This window comes from Symphalangus syndactylus, chromosome 5 (genome assembly GCF_028878055.3).
Source record: "Symphalangus syndactylus isolate Jambi chromosome 5, NHGRI_mSymSyn1-v2.1_pri, whole genome shotgun sequence".
NCBI classification, from domain to species: Eukaryota; Metazoa; Chordata; class Mammalia; order Primates; family Hylobatidae; genus Symphalangus; species Symphalangus syndactylus.
In genome coordinates this window covers 99,802,637-99,829,008 of record NC_072427.2, presented here as the reverse complement: position 1 = coordinate 99,829,008, position 26,372 = coordinate 99,802,637, and the positions used below count along the sequence as shown (strand labels likewise).

The 26,372-nt window shown below is 37.6% G+C and overlaps 2 protein-coding genes and 1 long non-coding RNA gene across 4 annotated transcripts in view; all 3 read right to left on the bottom strand.

Annotated features, from left to right (window-relative positions):
* Positions 1-9,375: 9,375 nt before the first annotated feature.
* On the bottom strand, positions 9,376-10,210 carry LOC129481824 (keratin-associated protein 26-1). Its single transcript, XM_055276955.2, has one exon. It carries the CDS (start codon positions 10,006-10,008, stop codon positions 9,376-9,378), a length of 633 nt encoding a protein of 210 aa, XP_055132930.2. The 5' UTR covers positions 10,009-10,210.
* Positions 10,211-12,253: 2,043 nt separating this feature from the next.
* On the bottom strand, positions 12,254-13,485 carry LOC129482894 (keratin-associated protein 26-1). Its single transcript, XM_055279433.2, has one exon. The coding sequence runs from the start codon at positions 13,203-13,205 to the stop codon at positions 12,573-12,575; it is 633 nt and encodes a 210-aa protein (XP_055135408.2). The 5' UTR covers positions 13,206-13,485; the 3' UTR covers positions 12,254-12,572.
* An 8,936-nt stretch (positions 13,486-22,421) lies between these two features.
* Positions 22,422-26,372, bottom strand: part of LOC134736835 (uncharacterized) — a 279,550-nt gene continuing 275,599 nt past the window's right edge. For both annotated transcript variants that reach the window (XR_010121199.1, XR_010121200.1), the window contains exon 3: positions 22,422-22,668. This is a non-coding gene — a long non-coding RNA (uncharacterized lncRNA). The remainder of the gene's footprint in view (positions 22,669-26,372) is intronic.

Genomic DNA, 26,372 nt, shown 5'->3' with positions numbered 1-26,372 from the left:
TAAATGTCTTCTTTTGAGAAGTGTCTGTTCGTGTCCTTTGCCCACTTTTTGATGGGGTTGTTTGTTTTTTTCTTGTAAATTTTTTTGAGTTCATTGCAGATTCTGGATATTAGCCCTTTGTCAGATGAATAGGTCGCAAAAATTTTCTCCCATTCTGTAGGTTGCCTGTTCACTCCGATGGTAGTTTCTTTTGCTGTGCAGAAGCTCTTTAGTTTAATTAGAACCCATTTGTCAATTTTGGCTTTTGTTGCCATTGCTTTTGGTGTTTTAGACATGAAGTCCTTGCCCATGCCTATGTCCTGAATGGTATTGCCTAGGTTTTCTTGTAGGATTTTAATGGTTTTAGGTCTAACATTTAAGTCTTTAATCCATCTTGAATTAATTTTTGTATAAGGTGTAAGGAAGGGATCCAGTTTCAGCTTTCGACATATCGCTAGCCAGTTTTCCCAGCACCATTTATTAAATAGGGTATCTTTTCCCCATTTCTTGTTTTTGTCAGATTTGTCAAAGATCAGATAGTTGTAGATATGCGGCATTATTTCTAAGGGCTCTGTTCTGTTCCATTGATCTATGTCTCTGTTGTGGTGCCAGTACCATGCTGTTTTGGTTACTGTAGCCTTGTAGTATAGTTTGAAGTCAGGTAGCGTGATGCCTCCAGCTTTGTTCTTTTGGCTTAGGATTCACTTGATGATGTGGGCTCTTTTTTGGTTCCATATGAACTTTAAAGTAGTTTTTTCCAATTCTGTGAAGAAAGTCATTGGTAGCTTGATGGGGATGGCATTGAATCTATAAATTACCTTGGGCAGTATGGCCATTTTCATGATATTGATTCTTCCAACCCATGAGCATGGAATGGTCTTCCATTTGTTTGTATCCTCTTTGATTTCATTGAGCAGTGGTTTGTAGTTCTCCTTGAAGAGGTCCTTCACATCCCTTGTAAGTTGGATTCCTAGGTATTTTATTCTCTTTGAAGCAATTGTGAATGGGAGTTCACTCATGATTTGGCTCTCTGTTTGTCTGTGATTGGTGTACAAGAATGCTTGTGATTTTTGTACATTGATTTTGTATCCTGAGACTTTGCTGAAGTTGCTAATCAGCTTAAGGAGATTTTGGGCTGAGACAGTGGGGTTTTCTAGATATACAATCATGTCATCTGCAAACAGGGACAATTTGACTTCCTCTTTTCCTAATTGAATACCCTTTATTCCTTCTCCTGCCTGATTGCCCTGGCCAGAACTTCCAGCACTATGTTGAATAGGAGTGGTGAGAGAGGGCATCCCTGTCTTGTGCCAGTTTTCAAAGGGAATGCTTCCAGTTTTTGCCCATTCAGTATGATATTGGCTGTGGGCTTGTCATAGATAGCTCTTATTATTTTGAGATACGTCCCATCAATACCTAATTTATTGAGAGTTTTTAGCATGAAGGGTTGTAGAATTTTGTCAAAGGCCTTTTCTGCATCTATGGAGATAATCATGTGGTTTTTGTCTTTTGTTCTGTTTATATGCTGGATTACATTTATTGATTTGCATATGTTGAACCAGCCTTGCATCCCAGGGATGAAGCCCACCTGATCATGGTGTATGAGCTTTTTGATGTGCTGCTGGATTCAGTTTGCCAGTATTTTATTGAGGATTTTTGCATGAATGTTCATCAAGGATATTGGTCTGAAATTCTCTTTTTTGGTTATGTGTCTGCCAGGCTTTGGTATCAGGACGATGCTGGCCTCATAAAATGTGTTAGGGAGGATTCCCTCTTTTTCTATTGATTGGGATAGTTTCAGAAGGAATGGTACCAGTTCCTCCTTGTACCTCCGGTAGAATTCGGCTGTGAATCCATCAGGTCCTGGACTCTTTTTGGTTGGTAAGCTATTGATTATTGCCACAATTTCAGAGCCTGTTATTGGTCTATTCAGAGATTCAACTTCTTCCTGGTTTAGTCTTGGGAGGGTGTATTTGTCGAGGAATTTATCCATTTCTTCTAGATTTTCTAGTTTATTTGCATAGAGGTGTTTGTAGTATTCTCTGATGGTAGATTGTATTTCTGTGGGATCAGTGGTGATATCCCCTTTTTCATTTTTTTATTGCATCTATTTGATTCTTCTCTCTTTTCCTCTTTATTAGTCTTGCTAGCAGTCTATCAATTTTGTTGATCTTTTCAAAAAACCAGCTCCTGGATTCATTAATTTTTTGAAGGGATTTTGTGTCTCTATTTCCTTCAGTTGTGCTCTGATTTTAGTTATTTCTAGCCTTCTGCTAGCTTTTGAATGTGTTTGCTCTTGCTTTTCTAGTTCTTTTAATTGTGATGTTAGGGTGTCAATTTTGGATCTTTCCTGCTTTCTCTTGTGGGCATTTAGTGCTATAAATTTCCCTCTACACACTGCTTTGAATGTGTCCCAGAGATTCTGGTATGTTGTGTCTTTGTTCTCATTGGTTTCAAAGAACATCTTTATTTCTGCCTTCATTTCATTATGTACCCAATAGTCATTCAGGAGCAGGTTGTTCAGTTTCCATGTAGTTGAGTGGTTTTGAGTGAGTTTCTTAATCCTGAGTTCTAGTTTGATTGCACTGTGGTCTGAGAGACAGTTTGTTGTAATTTCCGTTCTTTTACATTTGCTGAGGAGAGCTTTACTTCCAACTATGTGGTCAATTTTGGAATAGGTGTGGTGTGGTGCTGAAAAAAATGTATATTCTGTTGATTTGGGGTGGAGAGTTCTGTAGATATCTATTACGTACACTTTGTGCAGAGCTGAGTTCAATTCCTGGATATCCTTGTTAACTTTCTGTCTTGTTGATCTGTCTAATGTTGACAGTGGGGTGTTAAAATCTCCCATTATTATTATGTGGGAGTTTAAGTCCCTTCATAGGTCACTCAGGACTTGCTTTATGAATCTGGGTGCTCCTGTGTTGGGTGCATATATATTTAGGATAGTTAGCTCTTCCTGTTGAATTGATCACTTTACCATTATGTAATGGCCTTCTTTGTCTCTTTTGATCTTTGTTGGTTTAAAGTCTATTTTATCAGAGACTAGGATTGCAACCCCTGCCTTTTTTTGTTTTCCATTTGCTTGATAGATCTTCCTCCATCCCTTTATTTTGAGTCTATGTGTGTCTCTGCATGTGAGATGGGTTTCCTGAATACAGCACACTGATGGGTATTGACTCCTTATCCAGTTTGCCAGTCTGTGTCTTTTAATTAGAGCATTTAGCCCATTTACATTTAAAGTTAATATTGTTATGTGTGAATTTGATCCTGTCATTATGATGTTAGTTGGTTATTTTGCTCGTTAGTTGATGCAGTTTCTTCCTAGCCTCGATGGTCTTTACAATTTGGCATGTTTTTGCAGGGGCTGGTACCGGTTGTTCCTTTCCATGTTTAGTGCTTCCTTCAGGAGCTCTTTTAGGGCAGGCCTGGTGGTGACAAAATCACTCAGCATTTGCTTGTCTGTAAAGTATTGTATTTCTCTTTCACTTATGAAGCTTAGTTTGGCTGGATATGAAATTCTGGATTGAAAATTCTTTTCTTTAAGAATGTTGAATATCGGCCCCCACTCTCTTCTGGCTTGTAGAGTTTCTGCTGAGAGATCAGCTGTTAGTCTGATGGGCTTCCCTTTGTGGGTAACCCGACCTTTCTCTCTGGCTGCCCTTAACATTTTTTCTTTCATTTCAACTTTGGTGAATCTGACAATTATGTGTCTTGGAGTTGCTCTTCTCGAGGAGTATCTTTGTGGCGTTCTCTGTATTTCCTGAATCTGAATGTTGGCCTGTCTTGCTCGATTGGGGAAGTTCTCCTGGATAATATCTTGCAGAGTGTTTTCCAACTTGGTTCCATTCTCCCCATCATTTTCAGGTACACCAATCAGACGTAGGTTTGGTCTTTTCACATAGTCCCAAATTTCTTGGAGGCTTTGTTCGTTCCTTTTTATTCTTTTTTCTCTAAACTTCCCTTCTTGCTTCATTTCATTCATTTCATCTTCCATCACTGATATCCTTTCTTCCAGTTGATTTCATCGGCTACTGAGGCTTCTGCAATCTTCGCGTAGTTCTCGATACTTGGCTTTCAGCTCCATCAGCTCCTTTAAGCCCTTCTCTCCATTGGTTATTCTAGTTATCCATTCATCTAATTTTTTTTTCAAAGTTTTTAACTTCTTTGCTATTGTTTTGAATTTCCTCCCACAGCTCGGAGTAGTTTGATCGTCTGAAGCCTTCTTCTCTCAACTCGTCAAAGTCATTCTCCGTCCAGCTTTGTTCTGTTGCTGGTGAGGAACTGCGTTCCTTTGGAGGAGGAGAGGTGCTCTGATCTTTAGAGTTTCCAGTTTTTCTGCTCTGTTTTTTCCCCATCTTTGTGGTTTTATCTACTTTTGGTCTTTGATGATGGTGATGTACAGATGGGTTTTTGGTGTGGATGTCCTTTCTGTTTGTTAGTTTTCCTTCTACCAGACAGGACCCTTAGCTGCAGGTCTGTTGGAGTTTGCTAGAGGTCCACTCCAGACCCTGTTTGGCTGGGTGTCAGCAGTGGTGGCTGCAGAACAGCCGATTTTCATGAGACCACAAATTCAGCTGTCTGATAGTTCCTCTGGAAGTTTTGTCTCAGAGGAGTACCCGGCCGAGGGAGGTGTCAGTCTGTCCCTACTGGGGGGTGCCTCCCAGTTAGGCTGCTCGGGGGTGAGGGACCCACTTTAGGAGGCAGTCTGTCCGTTCTCAGATCTCCAGCTGCGTGCTGGGAGAACCACTACTCTCTTCAAAGCTGTCAGTCAGACAGGGACATTTAAGTCTGCAGAGGTTCCTGCTGAATTTTTGTTTGTCTGTGCCCTGCCCCCGGAGGTGGAGCCTACAGAGGCAGGCAGGCCTCCTTGAGCTGTGGTGGGCTCCACCCAGTTCGAGCTTCCTGGCTGCTTTGTTTACCTAAGCAAGCCTGGGCAATGGCGGACGCCCCTCCCCTAGCCTCGCTGCAGCCTTGCAGTTTGATCTCAGACTGCTGTGCTAGCAATCAGCGAGATTCCGTGGGCATAGGACCCTCCGAGCCCGGTGCGGGACACAATCTCCTGGTGTGCCGTTTTCCAGGCCCGTTGGAAAAGCGCAGTATTAGGGTGGGACTGACCCGATTTTCGACGTGCCGTCTGTTACCACTTTCTTTGACTAGGAAAGGGAACTCCCTGACCCCTTGCACTTCCCGAGTGAGGCAATGCCTCGCCCTGCTTCGGCTCGCGCACAGGGCGCGACACCGACTGTCCTGCACCCACTGTTTGGCACTCCCTAGTGAGATAAACCCAGTACCTTAAACAGTGATGCAGAAATCACCCGTCTTCTCTGTCACTCAGGCTGGGAGCTGTAGACCGGAGCTGTTCCTATTCTGCCATCTTGGCTCCACCGATTGGTGACTCTTAAGCTCCTTACGGGTTGGAAATGAAACCAGAAATCCATACATTCCTTGAGTCATCATCCCCAATGGCATCACTTTCATTAATTTCTGGAAAAATTCTCCAAGCAAAAATAAAGTTTCAGTGGAGAATGAAATTAATGTTTATACTGGCAAGTGACTATTCAGAGTTAAGCTTAGAAAGAAGACTCAGAATCCAAATTGTACCCTCAAAATATCTGAATAATCTGTTAGACTAACTGTTTTCATTTTTCTTATGTATGACTGATTTAAAGGCTAATAATTATTCAGGTATATGTTTATTTTTTCCTCAACCCATTTCAATCAAGACAAAGAAGAATATGATTCTGTGTGTCTTTCTTATGTATTTGGTATGTGGAGTCTCATCTTGAAATTAAGGAAAAGTAGTGATGCTTCACAATTGCTTTTGATGGAGACTTACACTTTCTTGATTAAAGTTCAGTTGAAAAGGGCAATGTATTATTTGTGCTTATGGTTTGACAAAATGACATCAGCTTTTATAAAATCCAGTTGAAAATGACTACATCCTGAAGGTTAATCACAAGGAACACAATGGTACCTGAATATTAATAAAGAATATTTAAATTTTGTGAAAAGAGGAGCCTAAAGATCTACCCTCCACTTATCTTACTCATGGGAATAAAACCTATACAACTAGAAGTCAAAACATATCAGGTAGTACATTGCCCTGTAATCTGCTCAAATAAACAAATCTTCATATTACGCTTGTATGTCATTTACTGTGGAGAAACATGGACTTTGAGAAAACTTAAAAATAAATCTCAGACAAGTAATTTACAATCTCTATGATTGTGGCTAAATTAGGAACAATTAGAGCTACTGTGCTGGATATTAAGGAAATTAAATTAATAAAATACTAAATCAGACATAGCTGGCAACAGACAATTATCAAAGGTGGATTAAGGTATAGCTGTTAGCAGGTCCTGTCTAGCTATGGGATAATTGATACAGAACTTTCCTTAATTCCTAGCTCTTGGACTTGTAAGCTGTGGGGAAATGAGAAGGAAACATTTGTTTTCCCCAGACTCAGGAAAGATAGCATAAAACAAAACTCCAAAGGAAAAAATGTGAATTTCTCATCACCATCCAATCAAAATGCAATCTACTGTCATTCAAATCCGTAAACATTTACAGAGAGCCTAGTCATGGTACTGCCACAAAGGCAGCATTTGAAGGGCTCAAAGTATAGAGGAGAGTTTATAAATGCAAATAATGAAAAATAAAACGTTGGTGAGGTAATGCTAGACAATTAGTCAACAGAACAGAATAGAGTCTAGAAATAGACCCATCCATTTAAAGATAATGTATTTATGAAAAAAGGGGCACGGAACTGCAGAGTAGTAGAAAAAGGAGAGTGTTTTAGGAGATGGTGCTGATTCAACAGAATTTTGACCCCTAACTCACATCACACACAGGCACACAGACACACACACATAAACACACAAACAACTTTTCATTGATGGCATATTTAAATGTGGAAAATCAAATGAGAAAGTTTCTAAAGTTAATATTTTTATTAATTTGGGGTAAACAAAGATTTATTTAAAAGGATGAGAAAATTACTAACTATAAACAGAAGATCAATAAATTAGATTCATTTCTGTTAATCTAAATACACCACTAAGGGCGTAAAAAGACAAGGAATGATATGGAAGAAGTTATGCTAAATATGTATAATCAACAAAGAGTTAATATCTAGACCATGTAAAGAACTATTCCAATCCTAAAGACAGACAAACCTACTAAAAATAGGGACAAATGACATGGATGTTACTTCACGCAAAAAAATTTAAATGGCCAAGAAACAAGAAACATTTTATTTAAAAAGTGCTGAATTCAATGGACCATCAAGAAAATTAAAAATAAAACAAACATTTGTTAGAATTACATTCTCACTAGAAGTGCTAAATGTAAATAGGCTGACAACTTCAAGTGTTGGTGAGGGCATAGAACAAATGGAATTCTCATACTCTGATAGTAGAAGTCAATATTAGCATAACTGCAAGGATAACTTTGTAATGGTATAAAATAGAGCTGAACAAGCACATCCTACATAACTTAATTCCACTCTTACACATATTGCAGAATAGAAATATCTCCAGATGTGTATTAAAATATACTCGAAGAATACAAGAATATTCTGTACACTAATTGTAATAGATCCAAACTAGAAACAACCTAAATGCTCATCAACAAAAGAATGTATATATTTTGGTGTTTTAACCTTGAATGTTATGTATACAAAAAATTAAAAGATTACTGGTACATATAACAATATGGAAAAATCACACAAACATAATATTTAGTAAAAGAAGACAGACACTAATGGGTAAATACTTTATAATTTCATTTTACAGTTCAAGAACATGCAAAAATTAGTTATGTATGTTATATGTTAACTAAAATCTCATTTAAAGTGATGTTAAAAATAACAGTTCAAGAAGATTAACAATAGACATACGGCTGAGATAAAATTCAGGCTGAGCCAATGTGTGATTAGGGTGAGGGGCACAGAAAGGGCTGGGGAAAGGCTTCAAAAATTAGGGGATACAGATGTCACAAATTCAAAATATCCAGGAGAGCAAGCAAATAAGGCAAATAATGAACTAGAATGAAATTAACAGCAGTGGCATGATCATGATCGTAGGGAACTGGCATTCTGCTTCATTGTCAGGAAGTCTCTAGGGCAAGATGGAACTGAGAACCAGAAGTGTGTGCCCTGTCTAAAGGGAACAGCTGCGAGTTACTGCAAGCTGCCTGCCAATCACTTTCTTGCACAGTGATACAGTTTCTAGCTTTTCTAGCTACTGCAGTTCCTCAAAAAGGTAAATATTCATGCCTTTACAACTTTATTTTACTTTAATTTGTGAAATATATAACCCCACACATTTTAGGTTGAGTGAGAGAAAAAATGTATCCTTAATTGTTACATGTCCCATAGCTTATAACTTCTGGTAAATTCTGCAATAGTTCAGGACTCTTTTGTTTACCTCAGTATCTTTTGTGCCTGGCATATAGTATGCAAGCAGTACATTTGTTTCTGAATAAATCAAAAGATTAATTAATGCGCTCAGACTGTGTTTCTTAAAAGCAAGTATGAGTTTCAAAACAGAGCTGAAGAACATACCGCTCTCGATGATGACCTGTGCAAAAGGATGGATGATTGTAAAAAGCATGTGTTTGGGGACCTATATGTAAGTCAGGATTGCAGGAGCTTAGTTTTATTATTTGCAATATTGAGCAAAAGACGATGAAGGCAGAGAGATACGGGAGAGAAAGACAATGAGGGAACTAGGTGTCATGCTAAGAGGTTTGAATATTTATCTTATGGGAATAGATTATAGGAAGCCATCAAAGGCGTAAACAGAAACTTGGTTAAGTTTGCAATTAGAAAGAACATTCTGGTGGAAGTGTGTTCAGTGGGATAGAGAGATAAGAGGCATCATTCCTAATTTTTCCTTTTCAAAACAACTTTCCTAAGGACTTTTTGGGTCTCTCAAGTACATAGGGTCGGAAGTCTAAAGAGCAGCTTAAGGAATAAACCATCAAACAATCCCTCTACTCTCAGGTAAGAATATGTGGTTGAGTATCACTTGTCCCACTCAGTCATCTTGCAAGCAATTGACGTTGGTCATTTCTGTGTTAAAATTAAGTCATGAAACACAAAGCACTGAACCAGATTCTTAATTTGGACTTAATCACATTTATTATAGTGCAAATTAAATACATTCTTCCCAGACGACAGCAACATTGAATAGCATTGTAAACTAATTTTTTTTATCTCAAGGAAAGATGAAAACAAGATAAAACGTGAGAGAAGCAGCTTGCATTAGATCAGGCACAGTAAAACTAAGAAACATCAGTTGCTACTAGCAAAGAAGCAAAAGTCCATGGAGTTTGAATTTTTGTTGTGGATACTCAGAGTGATTATTCACTGGAACAAAGAAGCTACTGGCTTCACAGTCCAGAGCAAGATGGACGACACGTGTTGAACACATGGGTCAGAGGTTGGCAACCACTGAACAGAGGCCCCAGAGGTCTGAGGCTCCCGGACACAACGTGAAGACTTTGAGGACGATAGGCCAAGCAACTCGAGGGTCGGCATCCAGAAGTGAGGAGGTTTTGGGGCTGGCAACTGTTAGACAAGCAGGATTGGCGGCGATAGCCATTGGGCACACAGCCTCCTATGGGCTGGTAACTACTGAGCAGCGGCCTCAGTGGACGACAGCCAATGGACGCATAGCTCTGCGGTCTACAGGATACTGGAAGGCAGGAGCTGGAGAAGAAAGAAGCAGGAAGAAAACTACTTCCTTGGCAGGGCCCGGGCACGTAGTAAGCAGTGGAAGAACCGCAAGAGGTTTCAAGGTTGCTGGTCTCACAGTGGGCCGGCTGGCAGCTGGTCGGTTCACCGCAGGTCTCTTGGCAGTTGTCTGTGACCCAGGTATGGTCTTGAGAGCTAGTGGGTAAGTAGAGGACATCTCCACAGCTCACGCTGGTAGGGCAGAGGGCGATGGAGGTGAGAGGAATATGGCAGGAGGTTCTGAGAGATCCTGAGCTGGAGTTTCCCGAGCAGTAGTTGGGGCAAGACATAGTGAGGCTGTGAGAGCAGGCTGCAGTTGAGGGAAAGAAACGAGTGTCTCAGGTTTCTTCTGCCCTTCTTTGACTTGACTCTTTATATATCCCTAGAAGGTGGTGCTTCTGCATGCAGACTCTTCCTCTTGTTGTATGAGGATGCAACAGTATTCTTTGTTATAGCCAAGGAAGTGATGCTTCCCCCTTTCATAAAACTGGATGCTCCTTGCAATGCCATCCATTGATTAAGTCTATCTATAAACCAATGCGACTGCATTTCAATAGGATCTATCCTTCTTAAATTATCCAAACAAAACAAACACATTTTAAAGGCTATGTACTTATTCCAATTATAACCGCCATTGCACAAACATTCTTAAGATTCCTCTCTTAGAATTGTCTTTGAAAGTTGTCACCAAGAAAGAAGAAATATTTTATTTAAAAAGTGCTCAATTCAATCCACCATCAAGAAAATTAAAAATATAAATGAACATCTGTTAGAATTACATTCTCACTAGAAATGCTAAATGTAAAAAGCCTGACAACTTCAAGAGTTGGTGAGGGTGTAGAACAACTGGAATTCTCATACTCTGACAGTAGAAGTTAATATTAGCATAACTGCAAGGCATAACTTTTTTAATGGTATAAACTAGAGCTGAACAAGCACATCCTACATAGCTTAATTCCACCCTTACACATATTGCAGAATAGAAATAGATCCAGATGTGTATGAAAATATAATGCAAGAATACAAGAATATTCTGTACACTAATTGTAATAGATCCAAACTAGAAACAACCTAAATGCTCATCAATGAAAGAATGTATAAATATATTTTGGTGTTTTAACCTTGAATATTATGCACACAAAAAAATTAAAAGACTACTGGTACATATAACAATATGGAAAAATCACACAACCATAATATTTAGTAAAAGAAGACAGATACCAATGGGTAAATACTTTATAATTTCATTTTACAGTTCAAGAACATGCAAAAATTAGTTATGTATGTTATATGTTAACTAAAATCTCATTTAAAATGATGTTAAAAATAACAGTTCAACAAGATTAACAATAGATATACGGCTGAGATAAAAGTCTGAGCCAATGTGTGATTAGGGTGAGGGGCACAGAGAGGGCTGGGGAAAAGCTTCCAAAAATAAGGGATCCAGATGTCACAAATTCAAAATATCCAGGAGAGCAAGCAAATAAGGCAAATAATAAACCAGAATGAAATTAACAGCAGTGGCATGATCATGATCGTAGGGAACTGGCATTCTGCTTCGTTGTCAGGAAGTCTCTAGGGCAAGATGGAACTGAGAACCAGAAGTGTGTGCCCTGTCTAAAGGGAACAGCTGCGAGTTACTGCGAGCTGCCTGCCAATCACTTTCTTGCACAGTGATACAGTTTCTAGGTTTTCTAGCTATTCCAGTTCCTCAAAAAGGTAAATATTCATGCCTTTACAACTTTATTTTATTTTAATTTGTGAAATATATACCCCCCCACATTTTAGGTTGAGTGAGAGAAAAAATGTATCCTTAATTGTTACATGTCCCATAGCTTATAACTTCTGGCATATTCTGTGATAGTTCAGGACTGTTTTGTTCACCTCAGTATCTTTTGTGCCTGGCATATAGTATGCAAGCAGTACATTTGTTTCTGAATAAATCAAAAGATTAATTAATGAACACAGACTGTGTTTTTTTAAAAGCAAGTATGAGTTTTCAAAACAGAGCTGAAGAACATACTGCTCCCGATGATGACCTGTGGAAAAGGATGGATGATTGTAAAAAGCATGTGTTTGGGGACCTATGTGTAAGTCAGGATCGCAGGAGCTTAGTTTTATTATTTGCAATACTAAGCAAAAGAGGATGAAGCCAGAGAGGTACGGGGGAGAAAGACAGTGAGGGAACTAGTTGTCATGCTAAGAGGTTTGAATATTTGTCTTATGGGAATAGATTATAGGAAGCCATCAAAGGCATAAGCAGAAACTTGGTTAGGTTTGCAATTAGAAAGAACATTCTGGTGGAAGTGTGTTCAGTGGGATAGAGAGATAAGAGGCATCATTCCTGATTTTTCCTTTTCAAAACAACTTTCCCAAGGACTTTTTGGGTCTCTCAAGTACATAGGGTCAGAAGTCTGAAAAGCAGCTTAAGGAATAAACCATCAAACAATCCCTCTACTCTCAGGTAAGAATATGTGGTTGAGTATCACTTGTCCCACTCAGTTGTCTTGCAAGCAATTGACGTTGGTCATTTCTGTGTTAAAATTAAGTCATGAAACACAAAGCACTGAACCAGATTCTTAATTTGGACTTAATCACATTTATTATAGTGCAAATTAAATACATTCTTCCCAGACCACAGCAACATTGAATAGCATTGTAAACTAATTTTTTTGATGTCAAGGAAAGATGAAAACAAGATAAAACATGTGAGGGAAGCAGCTTGCATTAGATCACCACAGTAAAACTAAGAAACATCAGTTGCTACTAGCAAAGAAGCAAAAGTCCATGGAGTTCGAATTTTTATTGTGGATGCTCAGAGTGATTATTCACTGGAACAAAGAAGCTACTGGTTTCACAGTCCAGAGCAAGATGGACGACACGTGTTGAACACATGGGTCAGAGGTTGGCAACCACTGAACAGAGGCCCCAGAGGTCTGAGGCTGCCGGACACAACGTGAAGACTTTGAGGACGATAGGCCAAGCAACTCGAGGGTCGGCATCCAGAAGTGAGGAGGTTTTGGGGCTGGCAACTGTTGGACAAGCAGAATTGGGGGCGATAGCCATTGGGCACACAGCCTCCTATGTGCTGGTAACTATTGAGCAGCGGCCTCAGTGGACGACAGCCAATGGACGCATAGCTCTGCGGTCTACAGGATACTGGAAGGCAGGAGCTGGAGAAGAAAGAAGCAGGAAGAAAACTGCTTCCTCGGCAGGGCCTGGGCACGTAGTAAGCAGTGGGAGAACCGCAAGAGGTTTCAAGGTTGCTGGTCTCACAGTGGGCCGGCTGGCAGCTGGTCGGTTCACCGCAGGTCTCTTGGCAGTTGTCTGTGACCCAGGTATGGTCTTGAGAGCTAGTGGGTAAGTAGAAGACATCTCCACAGCTCATGCTGGTAGGGCAGAGGGCGATGGAGGTGAGAGGAATATGGCAGGAGGTTCTGAGAGATCCTGAGCTGGAGTTTCCCGAGCAGTAGTTGGGGCAAGACATAGTGAGGTTGTGAGAGCAGGCTGCAGTTGAGGGAAAGAAGCGAGTGTCTCAAGTTTTTTCTACCCTTCCTTAGCTTGATCCTTTATATATCCCTAGAAGGTGGTGCTTCTGCATGCAGACTCTTCCTCTTGTTGTATGAGGATGCATCAGAACTGTTTATTATAGTCAAGGAAGTGATGCTTCCCCCTTTCATAAAACTGGATGCTCCTTGCAATGCCATCCATTGATTAAGTCTATTTATAAACCAATGCGACTGCATTTCAATAGGATCTATCCTTCTTAAATTATCCAAACAAAACAGACACATTTTAAAGGCTATGTACTTATTCCAATTATAACCGCCATTGCACAAACATTCTTAAGATTCCTCTCTTAGAATTGTCTTTGAAAGTTGTAGCAACTTCTTTGAAACAGTGAGAACTTACATCTTTTTGAAGAAAAATTCTATTCTTCTTGGAAATTGCCAGTAGTGAGTAACTTGGAAGCAAGTATAAGAGAAAATGAAGATCCTTACAAACTATATGACAGAAATATGGACAATTTCAATATGTTTTGCTTGATTAGAATTTATTTTTCTAAGTTGTGATTTGCTTTATTTCAGAATTCTATTCAGACTTGACTTTCTACCAAAATATCTTTATTCAAAAATATGTGCTCATTTTAGTCATTTCAATAAATAAATAAGCTGAGTGAAGCTGAAACCTTGGCTTATGTTTAAGGTATTCTTAAATATAGATAATGAAGTTGGGCTAAGTTAAAATTATATATCCTACTGTGAACAAAGCAAAGAAATAGACCCCTTAAAGAAAGTCAGGCATCTTGACATTTTTCATGATTATTTCAAGCTTATGTATTGCATGGTTTCTCATATTCCAACTGAAAAAATATTGTTCTTGGTTAAAAAATACATTGATTATGACGTGAATTTATTTTGCTTTCTACATTGGCCTTGATGTCAATTTCCAAAAAGGAGCTTCTAAACTGCTTTACATAGGGAATAGCATCAGGATAATGTATTGTTTTCCTAGGTTCTAGTACTTTAAAGGCCATTTGAGAATATGTATTTCTGGTAAAATTTGTTTTAAAAAATGTATGATTTTAGTTAGTTTCAACTATCCCTCTATATTTGTCTCATACTGACATACACAGTGGCTCCAGTAGCCATTTTAATGGGATTTTAAATTATCTGCTGGCTCTAAGTTCCAATTCCTTTTGGCTAAATAGTCAATTTAAATCATAACACTTTCTTCTATTTTGGTGTTTGAGGGACATACTTGTGCTTATCAAGTCTCCCTCTGTCCTGGAGGAGTGAAATCTCTGAAATAGAAGGTTAGTTTCTCAATGAGACAACACTGGACTATTTACTACTGGGGGAGAAATATAAAAATAAAATGGTATCATCTCGGAGGTCCTGTACTAACATGTTGAATTTATTTCAGTATTTTAGGTCAGATGATTTCTACCTGTTGTATTTGAGAAATCCCCACTCACTCCAACCCCCAACCCCAGGCCCTCATCACCTAATACTGTTTGTATAACTGAATACTTTATATACTTTGGACATCACCTAATACTCTGTGTATACAGCTGCTAGAGTCTTCTTGTGAAATCCTGGTTGCATCAGCTGAATGACGTTAGTAATAGGTACAGCCATATTTAGCTGAATGCTTATGAAATTGTATGTTGATCCTCTTTATGTCTGCTCTTCTCTAATATATACAAGAGCCCAACACCTGTATCATTAGTACATCAATACGCTTGTGTGTATGTGTGGATAGATGTATATACTACATGTTCTATGTATACATGGATGGTTTTCCATGAAGAGAAGGGGTGTGGAGTAAGAGGAAACTGGCATTCATGGAATGCCTACTCTGAAAAACCTGTGCTGTGGGTGCCCACATGTGCCATTCACTTTGTCCTCACGATTCTATACAGTAGATCTTACTATTTCAAGTACTGATATGAGAAAACTTGAGCTTTAGAAAGTTGCAATAATAGGTATTACGAAAAGCATTTCAACAAAGGCTCCTTGACTCCCCAAACAGTTTTTCTCTCTATCCAATATGGCATTACATAGAGATGCATTGATACTATCATTTAATAACCAATAACCGTGTGAATCTGGGTAATTTGCATAATTGCTTGGCTCCCCAGTGACTGTCAGTAAAATTTTATGGAAATATTAATAGTATCCACTTTTCATTGACATTTTAGAAATACAGTGAGATGTCATTAAAACTTAAAATAAACTGTAAAACGTTACACAAGAGTAATCTATTTTCTTGCTTTGGCATTCTTAACCCATTCTGGAGAGTACGACCTTGGGTTTAATTTCTTTAGAGCACCACCATGAGTTTCTCGTGTGTGTGTGAGGGGTGGGGGGTGGGAGGGTAAAATTGCAAAAATATCAACAGATCTTCAGAAAGTAATGTGCCCTGAATATAATTTGCCTTTCATGTAAGATAGGTTGAACTAATATTATTTCATAGTGGCTGTGTCACTAAAAGAGAATTGCTTATTTGAGCATAATACCAGGTACCTCATTAGCAGAATCCTATAAACTACATGTTTCAGACTTCTCTTCCTACTTAAGAGCCCAGGGATAATTGGAGGAACTGGGCATCCTGTGTAATTTCCCAGGTTTACCCACAGTGTTGCTTTTTTTTTTTTTTTTTAATAAACCATGGATCTTTGTCTCTCCTACTCTAGAAGGAGAATTCTGAGTTTCTCTGTCTTGGAGACAAAAAAATCCCCAGAACATTTCAACAATAAAGTTGTGCCAATAAACAAGGTACTTTCAACTCATCCATTCAACAAACATTTATTGAGCATCTAGTATGTGCAAAACACTATGATAGATGCTGGCAATGGAACCAACATAAAATTGGTTTCTGCTCTCACACATATACTATCTGGTAAGCATGATAAGACAGGTACATAACCCATGTCTGTGTTTACTAAGTTCTGTAAGTAATGTACAGAGAAGAGCAAACATAGTTCATTCACCTTACCAAAAAATTAACATTTGATATTAATTTTGAAAGATGGAAGGGGCTTTGGAGAAGAGGAAAACACTTTAGGCTATGGAAGAAGATGTAAAGGTAGAGAAAATGACAACATAGAGCTTCCCAGTGAAGGATTCTAAGAAGCAAACTCATATTCACATGTTGAAATTCCCGGGAGAAGTAGTTAAGATGTTGTTCTAAAGGTGTGGTGATCCAGTAATGTGTTTCAGGAAGAGAGTGCTGAGGTTAATTTGCAGCTAGATTGGAAAGTGGGGAAACCTATTATGCGTTTCTTCCTTTGTCTTCTAAAATTACATATTTCTTTCCATTTTTTTTCTTTCTGTTATCATGGCAATGATTTAAGTTGGGCTTTTTTGTTCTCCTTTGGTGAATTTCCTACTGCCGCCTTTGACTTCTATCCCTATGCTCTTCTATTTTGCCAAAATAATGCATTTGAAATAATACTCATGAAATTAATTTCATCATATGATTCTCTTTCTCAAAAAAGTGGATGACTTCTCTTTGTCGACAGAGAATTGTTCTGACACTTGTCTGGCCCTTCTCTACTTCTCAGTAAAGATTCTCTCCTACTTTGTTGGGTTGCCTGTTAATATTTACTAGTTCTAATAGTTTTTTGGTTGAGTCTTTAGGGTTTCTAATGTATAGAATTGTGTCATATGCAAACAGAGACAATTTTACTTCGTTATGATTTGGGTGATTTTCTTTTTTTTTTTTTTTCCTGACTAATTGCTCTGGCTAGGACTTCTAGTACCATATTGAATAGAAGTAGAAAGAGTGGGTATCCTTGTCTTGTTCCTGATCTAGGAAGAAAAGCTTTTAGGTTTTCACCATTGTGTGTTTTACCTGTGAGTTTGTCATATATGGACTTTGTTATGTTGAAGTATATTCCTTGTATGCCTAATTTGTTAAAGTCTTTATCGTGAAAGTTTGTTGAATTCTGTCAAATGCTTTTTCTACATCTATAGAGATGATAACTTTTATCCTTCTTTCTGCTAATTTGGTGTATCACATTCATTGATATGCATGTGTTGAATCATCCTAGGCTCCCAGGAATAAAATTCACTTAATCATGTTGTATCATCCTTTGAATGTGCCATTGAATCCTGCTTGCTAGTGTTTTGTTGAGGACTTTTGCATCTATGTTAATCAGGCATATTGGCTTCCAGTTTATGTTTTTGTTTCTGTTTTATCTTTTATTATCCTTGACCAACACTGGTATCAGCGTAATGCTGGTTTTGTAAAATAAATTTGGAAATGTTTAAAAAACAACAAGCTTTACTTCTACAAATCTTTCCTAATTTTATAAAAGATTTTCTATTTGACTTTTTTCTGCTCTACTTTTCTTTTTCTTCTATTGACTTTGGGCTTAGTTTGTTATTCTTTTTCTAACTTCTTGAGAAGTTAGGTTGTTTGAAATCTTTCTTTTTTCAGGTAGGTATTTTTTGCTGTAAAAGTCTTAAAATGGTTTTCAGTGCATTCCAGAGTTTTGGAATGTTGTGCTTCCATTTTCATTGTGTCAATATTTTTTAATTTCTCTTTTGATTTTTTATTTGATTTATTGGTTGTTTGGTAGTGTGTTGTTTAATTTTCACATATTTGTGAATTTTTCAATTTTCCTCTTGTTACTGATTTCTAATTTGGTGGTTTAATATCATTATGGCTGGATGTTTAATATGATTTTAATTTCCTTAAGACTTTTTTGGGGGTTAACCTATAATCTATCCTGGATAATATTTAGTGTGTGCTAGAAAAGAATGTGTATTCTTCTCCTGTTGGATGAAATGTTTTGTATAAATCTGTTGGGTAAGTCTGCTGTTTCCTTTTTGATCATCTGTCTGGGTGATGCATCCATTGTTGAAACTGGGGTATCAAAGTCTCCTATGATTATCATACTACTGTCCATTTCTCCCCTCAGTTCTGTTAATATTTGTTTTTATATTTAGGTATTCCAATGTTGGGTGCATATATATTTGTGATTGTTATATCCTCTTTATGAATGGACTCTTTTTTCATGATATAATGACCTTCTTTGTCCTTATGATAGTTTTTGGTGTAAAGCCTATTTTGTACAATATAAGATCTAGCAACCTCTGCTCTCATTTGATTATCATTTTCATGGAATAACTTTCACTTTCAGCCTATGTGAGTTCTAAACTGTCAAGTGAGTCTCTTGTAGACAGCATTTTAGTTGGATCTTTTAAAAAAATATATTCAGCCACCCTGTATTTTTTAAGTGGATATTTAAATCCATTTACATTTAAAGTAATTGTTGATTACTGCTGCCAAGAACTTACTACTGCCATTTTAATTGTTTTCTGTCTGTTTTGTGATTCCTTGTTCTTTTTGATTTGATGATTTTTTTGTAGTGGTATGCTTCGATTCTTTTAATTTTAATGTATTTACTAAAGGTTATTCTTGTTGATCACCATAAGGCTTACATAAAACATCTTCTAACTGTTTATTTTAAGCTGATAATAATTTCACTTTGATCACATACAGAAGCTCTACACTTCTTCCCCACACACACATATTTTATGTTATTGATGTCACAATTAAATCTTTTTATATTATTTATCTATTTACAAATTATTTTAGCTGTATTAGGGTTCTTCAGAGGATCAAAACTAATAGAATATATAAATATATAGGAGGACATTTATTATGAAAATTGATTCACATGATTATGAAGGCCAAGAAGCTCCATACATGCCATCTGCAAGATGGAGAACCAGAAAAGTCAGTGGTGTAATTTAATATGAGTCCAAGGGCCTGAGAACCATGGAGGGTTGGGGAAGGGAGTGTTGGTGTAAATCCTGGAGTCCAAAGGCCCAGAAACCAGGAGCTCCAGTATCAAAGAGCAGGAGAAGATGGCTCTCCCAGCTCCAGAAGGGAAAGGAAATTTACCTTTCCTGCACCATTTTCTTCCCTCCTGGGCTCCATTGGATTGGATGAGGTCTGACAGATTGGTAAGGGAGGATCTTCTTTACTTAGTCTACTGATTCAAATGCTAATCTCTTTTAGAAACACCTTCACAGACACATCTGGAAATATGCTTTGCCCACTATCTTGGTAAATCCTTAACCAGCCAAATTGACACATATCATTAACTATCACAGTAGTTATAGTTGTTTTTAATACTTTTAGCTTTTAACTTTTATACTAAAGTTAAAAGTGATTTATATACCACCATTACAATATTAAAGTATTCTGAATTTGAGTAGATACTTACCTTTAACAGTGAGTTTTATACTTTCTCAAGTTTTCATGTTTCTTATTAGTGTCTTTTCATTTCAAGTTGAAGACCTCCCTTTAGCATACCTTATAAGGCAGATCTAGTGTTGAGGAAATTCCTGGGCTTTTGTGTATCTCAGAAAGTCTTTATCTCTTTTTCATTTCTGAGAGCCAGGTTCACTGGGGATATTATTCTTAGTTGGCAAGTGTTTGTTTGTTTGTTTGTTTGTTTCAGCATTTTGAATACATCATTCCACTCTACTGGCCTGAAAGGGTTTTGTGAGAAATTTCCTGATAGTCTCATGAAACTTCCCTAGTTTGTGACAAGTCATTTTTCTTCATAATGGGGGAGTAGATACTCATGATTAACAAACATGTCTCTCAAGTCTCATGTAGCCAAAAGGTACAAACTTTGTGTCTGCAGCAGGAAAACAACATGGCTGCAACTGCTGGTCCAGTTACTCCATGGCTTAATTAAACTGTGTCAATAATGATTATGTTACTGCTTAATATAGAACATTGGGTGGACTAAAAAATTACAAGTTTGTTTGTTCGAGCCCCTAGCAGATGTCTTGCTGCCAAAAACTAAAAGTAAAAGCATCTTGCTTTCTGGTGCTAAGCTGCTATCTGTCTCTCCACAACTGCTAACCTCTTCCTCCTTCTCTATCCTGACATAAGTCACTTTAAGGAGAAAGACAATTCAGGGTAGGAACAATGACTGTCTTTCCCCAAGAGAGACTGAAGCTGTATACACTCATTCAGATATGTTGAGGAACTTCAAGAAAAAGAGGAACTCAAACTTTTGTCGCTCTCTTGGATACAGGTGTCCAAGTTACCATTTTACTCAGTCCAGTGGAGGTGAAAGGGAAATACTTGAATGCAGCTAATTAGGCTTTGGAAGAGATTACAGAGGGAAAGGAAAAATAATGTGACTTTCTAGGTGGAGCCCTTTGGGTCAGTTTAACGTACAATTGTCCCTTGGCATCCTTGGGGGACTGGTTCCAGAATCCCTGCAGATACCAAAATTTATAGATACTCAAGTACTTGTTATAAAATGGTATAGTATTTGCATTTAATTCACACAGATGCTGTCATCTACTTTAAATCATTTCTAGATTACTAGTAATAGCTGATACAATGTAAGTGCTATGTAAATAGTTATTATGTATTTTCTAGGGACTAATTATAAGGAAAAATGTCTGTATATGTTCAACACATATGCAATCATCTTTGTTTCCCTTAATATTTTCAATCTGTGATTAGTTGAATCCACAGATGGTTAACCCACAGATACAGAGGGCAAACTATACTTTTGCTTGTGTTATATGACTATATAACCCCATTCCATAAATTACAAAAGGGATTCCACTGATTGTGAAGATCTGTATGCATAGAAGTGCTAGTACTTTTGGAGTCTCTTTGAGTTACAGGTCACTGTGACTGATGATTTTGCTATTGGAGCACTTAGCATAGGTAGACGCCTCCACTCACTGCATGCTACTTGGAGTCTTCTTAATAGTATTCTAACCTGAATGACATATGAGATATATTCAATAGATTTGGTTGCAGCCTCTACTGGTCAGACTAATCGGAGTGGTCAGTGGAATGTCATTCTCATGGGAGAATTCAACAGGAGCAGTGCAGTGTAGAGATAAGAGTTGGGTATTGCTTCAGCGAAAATAATCCCCATGGGTCTCTTGCATTTCTGCATGTCTTCGGTGCAGAGTCACTGGCTCCCTTTGTTCTAAATTAACTTTTCAAGCATGTTTGTAGAGAAACAGTCTTGGAAAATAGATACAGTGTTTCTCTCAGGGTCAAATGTCAAACAGGCTTACTCTTCATTATGTCTATGATCCAAGGTTCCTCAACTCAACATTCCTCTGCTGTGAAACAACTTGCTGCATATGCAGGTGTCAACTGGCCCTATGGGAACTGGAGCTCAGGGATCTGGTGTCAATGCTAACACTCTGGCTGCTGCTGTTTCCATAAATGATAAAGGTCTTTGTCTCTAACCTAGGCTTCTTATGTCTTCTGCCTGCATTCCCAAAACTATGATGGGTTAAATACAAATAGGATAAAATACAAATACAAATAGCATACAAATAGGATAAAATTTCTGACTTTTCACAGTTCTCAATGCCCCTTCCATAGATTTCAGTTTTCTAGTTGAAATTGTGGCACTGCAACGTCATCATAATCACCAACTCTATTGCTTTGACAATCTTTTAATAAGACACAGACATTTTAGTCAAAATATAATATAGTCATAATAGTATTAAAATAATTATGGGCAGTTTATGCAGTAATAACTAGGAGAGATTAATTGAAGCTATTAGAAGATAAAGAAAGCAACTTGATACCATAGTGAAAATATATCTTAATGGCTTATAAGGCATTAAAAGAAAAAACTGACGAAGAAAAGGGACACATGTGAACCATGGTTTAGTTAATAAACAGTCTTCTCATGGAATAGGAGAGCAATAAATAGCTCTGTCACATATTTTTTTACAGCAATCCAGCCATATAACATAGCCCTCCATGAGACTGCCCATTTTCCCCAACTATGCTAGATAGAAATGTTTGGATAGTTTATTTGGGAATTGGCAATTATGAGGGAGTACTCAAAATACCCCCATGAGCTATATAAGCAACAGCTTTTGCCCCTGACTTCCATATTGTATATAATATGTATAGGTATACAATATGTATAGATATGGCAATATGTATACAATATGATGTATTTGTATGCAATAAGCATAGGTATACAATATGTATACATACACAGTATGCAAGTCAGGGGCAAAAGCTGTTTATTATATAGCTCATCATTTGTTAACAAGTGAAGGTGCTGCACGAGGGGGCAGCAGCTGCTAAATCCCAATCATGAATGAGATGCAAGAGCCAGCCCAGGGGTTAATACCTAAGACCAGTGAATCCTGGGACAGCCACTGCTGTCCATGTAGTCCAAAACATTGATCGCAGATTGCTTGGTGGAAGGAAGTAAAGACTTAGGACGAAAAGGGCAGAGGTTGATTGTATGGCAGGTGCTGGACACATCACAAGCAGAGGAGCACAGGGAGTGGTTTCACAGGAGCTGGGTATGCGGCATGCTGTCAGCAGCTGGTGGATCCCCTCAGGTTTCTTGGCAGTAGTTCAGGAGCTGGATTCTGCCATAGCTGCTCCTGGCTTAGCAGAGGACATCTCTGAGGGTCACATGAAAAAGGGGGCTATTAGAGGGGATGACAGCCCCATGGCAATAACCCCTGAGGGAATGACAGCTGTGGTTTTCAGCTGAGCAATTATTGAAAGACAAGATGACCTTAGTTTAGATTCTAGATAAAGTACTCGCACTTACTTAGTGCTATTTCTCCTTCTTTGCTGTGACTTCTAGAATTTTTTAGTAATGACTACCAGCATTCAGTGTAGGTTTTATTCTGACTCACTATTTCAAATGTGGTTATGAATATAGCTCAATTATTTAGATGTCAGGGAAAATGGCTACCTATTACCATGAAAAAAGTACTCAGTGAATCTCTAAAGCAAGAGAACTGTGGTCTTATTTACTGTTTAACAAACCATGCATCTAGAAAAACAATATTTCAAGTTTTATTAAAATATATTTAAAATGCTGTGGCTAGATGAATATTTATTACACCTGGAATATTAATTTAAGATAGGTTACATTTATGACCTAATAAAGACTTGTATATGCATTAAGTATGGCCCTTAAGGTACATAGAGGACTCACTAAAATTATTGTGCTTCATATGTTTAAATATTTTTAATAAACTTCTCATGAGAGATACTTCGAGGTACAATCAGTGGGGCACTAGGATGAGCATCACAAGCCTTGAGTTCTAGCCCTGACTCAGCTGGTAATGAGCCACGTGAAACTGAATAACTCATTTAACCTCAGCAGATGTATTTGCTCAACTGCAGAATAAGTAAGGTTCACTAAAGATCTCTTACACATTTAGACATGATCGTGATTCTATGAAAACATAACTGTGATAGAAATGAGGCAGCTTCAGAAGAAACCATGCAAAAATGGTCAACTGGTTTTTGCCGTAAATACAAAGACCACGGCATTTCACTCAGATGGAAGCTTGGGAAACATTTAACTCTGATTAGGCATCTTTCAGAGCAAAACACAGCTTGGGCTGATATTTGTCCTCTAAGGAAAGCTCAATGGCTCAAAGTGTAGAATATTGTTTTTTTTAATTCCCTAACATTTCATTTGTAGCCTCAGGGCCGTGGAGGCTGATCTTGCATTAGAAGCCCCTCCAGGACCTTCTCAAGATCAGTAGTTTGATCTCCACCATCATTCACTGCTGGAAATTAAACCAGACTCCTGAGGACCAAGCCAGCATCAGCTGTAGCCTCAGGGAGATGGGAATGTGGGAGCAGGCCCACTTTAAGCAACCTGCTGAATAAATATAGACTTGAAAAATGAAAGAGCCACACTGAAGCCTGTTTCTGTTTTCTAAGAAATATGTATTTCTTTCAGTGGTAATGTATATTCTAACTTTAATCTGGTAAGTACACCTGTAATCACTACAAACCTTTGTGAATATCAACAGAGCTAAAATTTAAAATTTATTTATTGTACTTGCTCCTGCAGTTTAATTTAATAAAATGAGGTCTAGAGGAAGGTACTTTGTTCCTAAGAATCTCAACATGCATTATTAGATTGGTTTCCTAACATACAGAGTGTGAAAGTGAATTCGCTCCTGCCAAGTGGGAGATAAGAACAATGGCTAATAACTCTAAGTTTTGACACAGTTTATTGTGAAAGAGGGCTTTTTAATCCAGGTGTTTCACTCTGCACAGTCAATTTAAATAAGGAGCATGCACCTGTCCATAAAGTAATAGTGACAAGGCACTGCAATAATAAGGGCGATGCTATTCTTAGCTTTCTCTTTGATTTTCAGCCTTCTTTTCTCATTATCTTTGTCAATTAGTAGTTACTAAACTCCTTCAGGGCCAATGACCCAGTACCATTGAGTAATGGAAGAATAGAAATTGACTTAACTATTTTCTGAAATTTACCCTCAACATTTCTTTGTTCTTAAGTTTGGATACAACTACATTAGTTTTGCCTCTGGGATCCAAGGGACAACTCTCTTTGAATGCCATCAGTGACTTTGTTTCCATAAAGCTAGAGGAAGTTATACAAAAAGTCAGGCAAATAACTTATGCAACTATAAAAAGATTTGTATTTTATTTCAAAATTCAGCTTTAGATGTTTAGTGTATTTGTACCTATCTACCTATGATGCATTTTATACTTCATCAAGGCCATATCTCTGATATAACCAGAATATGATTTATTAATTATATTAGCTGTTTCTTTCTTAACTATTTTTTCAATCAACTATTATTTGAGTCCAAGTGGAAGAGTTTAGAACAACTCTCTAGGTAAAAGAATTTCAAATGAGGAAGTAAGTAAGACTCCTGGAAATAAAACAGAAAGCACAACTAGGGAAGGATATTGTGGCTTCAATAGAGATATGTGATTCTCATCTAACATGGAGCAAAGTCCTGTCTGATCCTATTAGTGTCTACAATGAGCTCAAAATTTTCAAGAGAAATATTATTTAATTAAAAAAGAATAAGGACTAAAGGATATGGAAAATGAAAGTACTAACATTAAGATGATAATTGTTCTATTGTAGCTGAATCTGACTCCATGCCATCTAAATCCTTTTCCTAGCATCTGGACTCTATTGATTACACATGACTTGAAGTTAGTATTTGTTCTTTTCTAAGATATTTCAAGTGCATAATATTTTACAAACTCTAATGAAAATATGTTCATTTCCTTCATTGCATTTATTTTTGAGTTACAAATGAGCCATCCAGTCAACAATACTCAGTTCTCTGGGTGTTTCCTCTGCAGTCTCACAACAATACAATATAACCCGACCAATCATTTTTAGTTAAATTATTTGTATCAGTCCTCCACATAGCACAGATATTTCTTCCACATTTGAAGCTACTCCAATGACTGGAAGTAAAATATAAGTAAAGCATAATTAAAATATTAAAGAGTTATACTCAAACTTTGAAGATTCGTGGGTTAAAACCCTCGTTCCACCATTTACTTCCTGTATTGGAAAAGCTACTTAAATTACAGAGTAGGGAGTAAGTAAGACTCTTGAAAGTAGAAAGAGAAAGTAGAACTAGGGAAGGATATTGAGGCTTAAAGAAAGATATGAGTAATTCTCATCTAACACAAAGCAAAGTCTTGTCCTCCACAGAACAAATTTGTGCCTTTGTCCTCACTGGAAAAAGGGGGATTTACTAATGTTACTTATACCATTGGGTTATTTGAGTTTAAAATGATAAAATATGTACAAAGTGTTAGGTAAATAATAAGCACCCAATTAATAAGAGCTATTTTATGGCTCTTGACCCAGCACTATACAGGCAAGAAGACATTCTTGGTAGTCATTATGCTTTACTTCTAAGAGAAAAACATGTGGTTAAACTACCAATGTCTTGAAGTGTTCAGGATACCAATGCACAAATCCTACCATTCTTTTTCGGCAAGCAGAAGTCCCTTGGTCTATGAAGAATGCTCTGTAGCATGCATATACCCACCGGTATGTTTTGACATTGCTTAAAAATGAGTCCTGCATGGAATATCCTGGTTATGTCCCATACTGCTTACATCCTTTTCACATGGAATGAAATGATTTTCTTGGTCTCTGCCCTGGATTCAAATGCATTATAGACAATCATAAAAACAAACTGAAATTGAGGCTCAAGAGAAAAATATCAGATGAAGTATCAAATGATACCTAGCATATATTGTGCTCTTATTATGTGCCAAACACTCCACTAAGCATTTAATTGGAATCATGCCATTTAGTTGTCATCATCATCCAATGACTTTAATATTATTA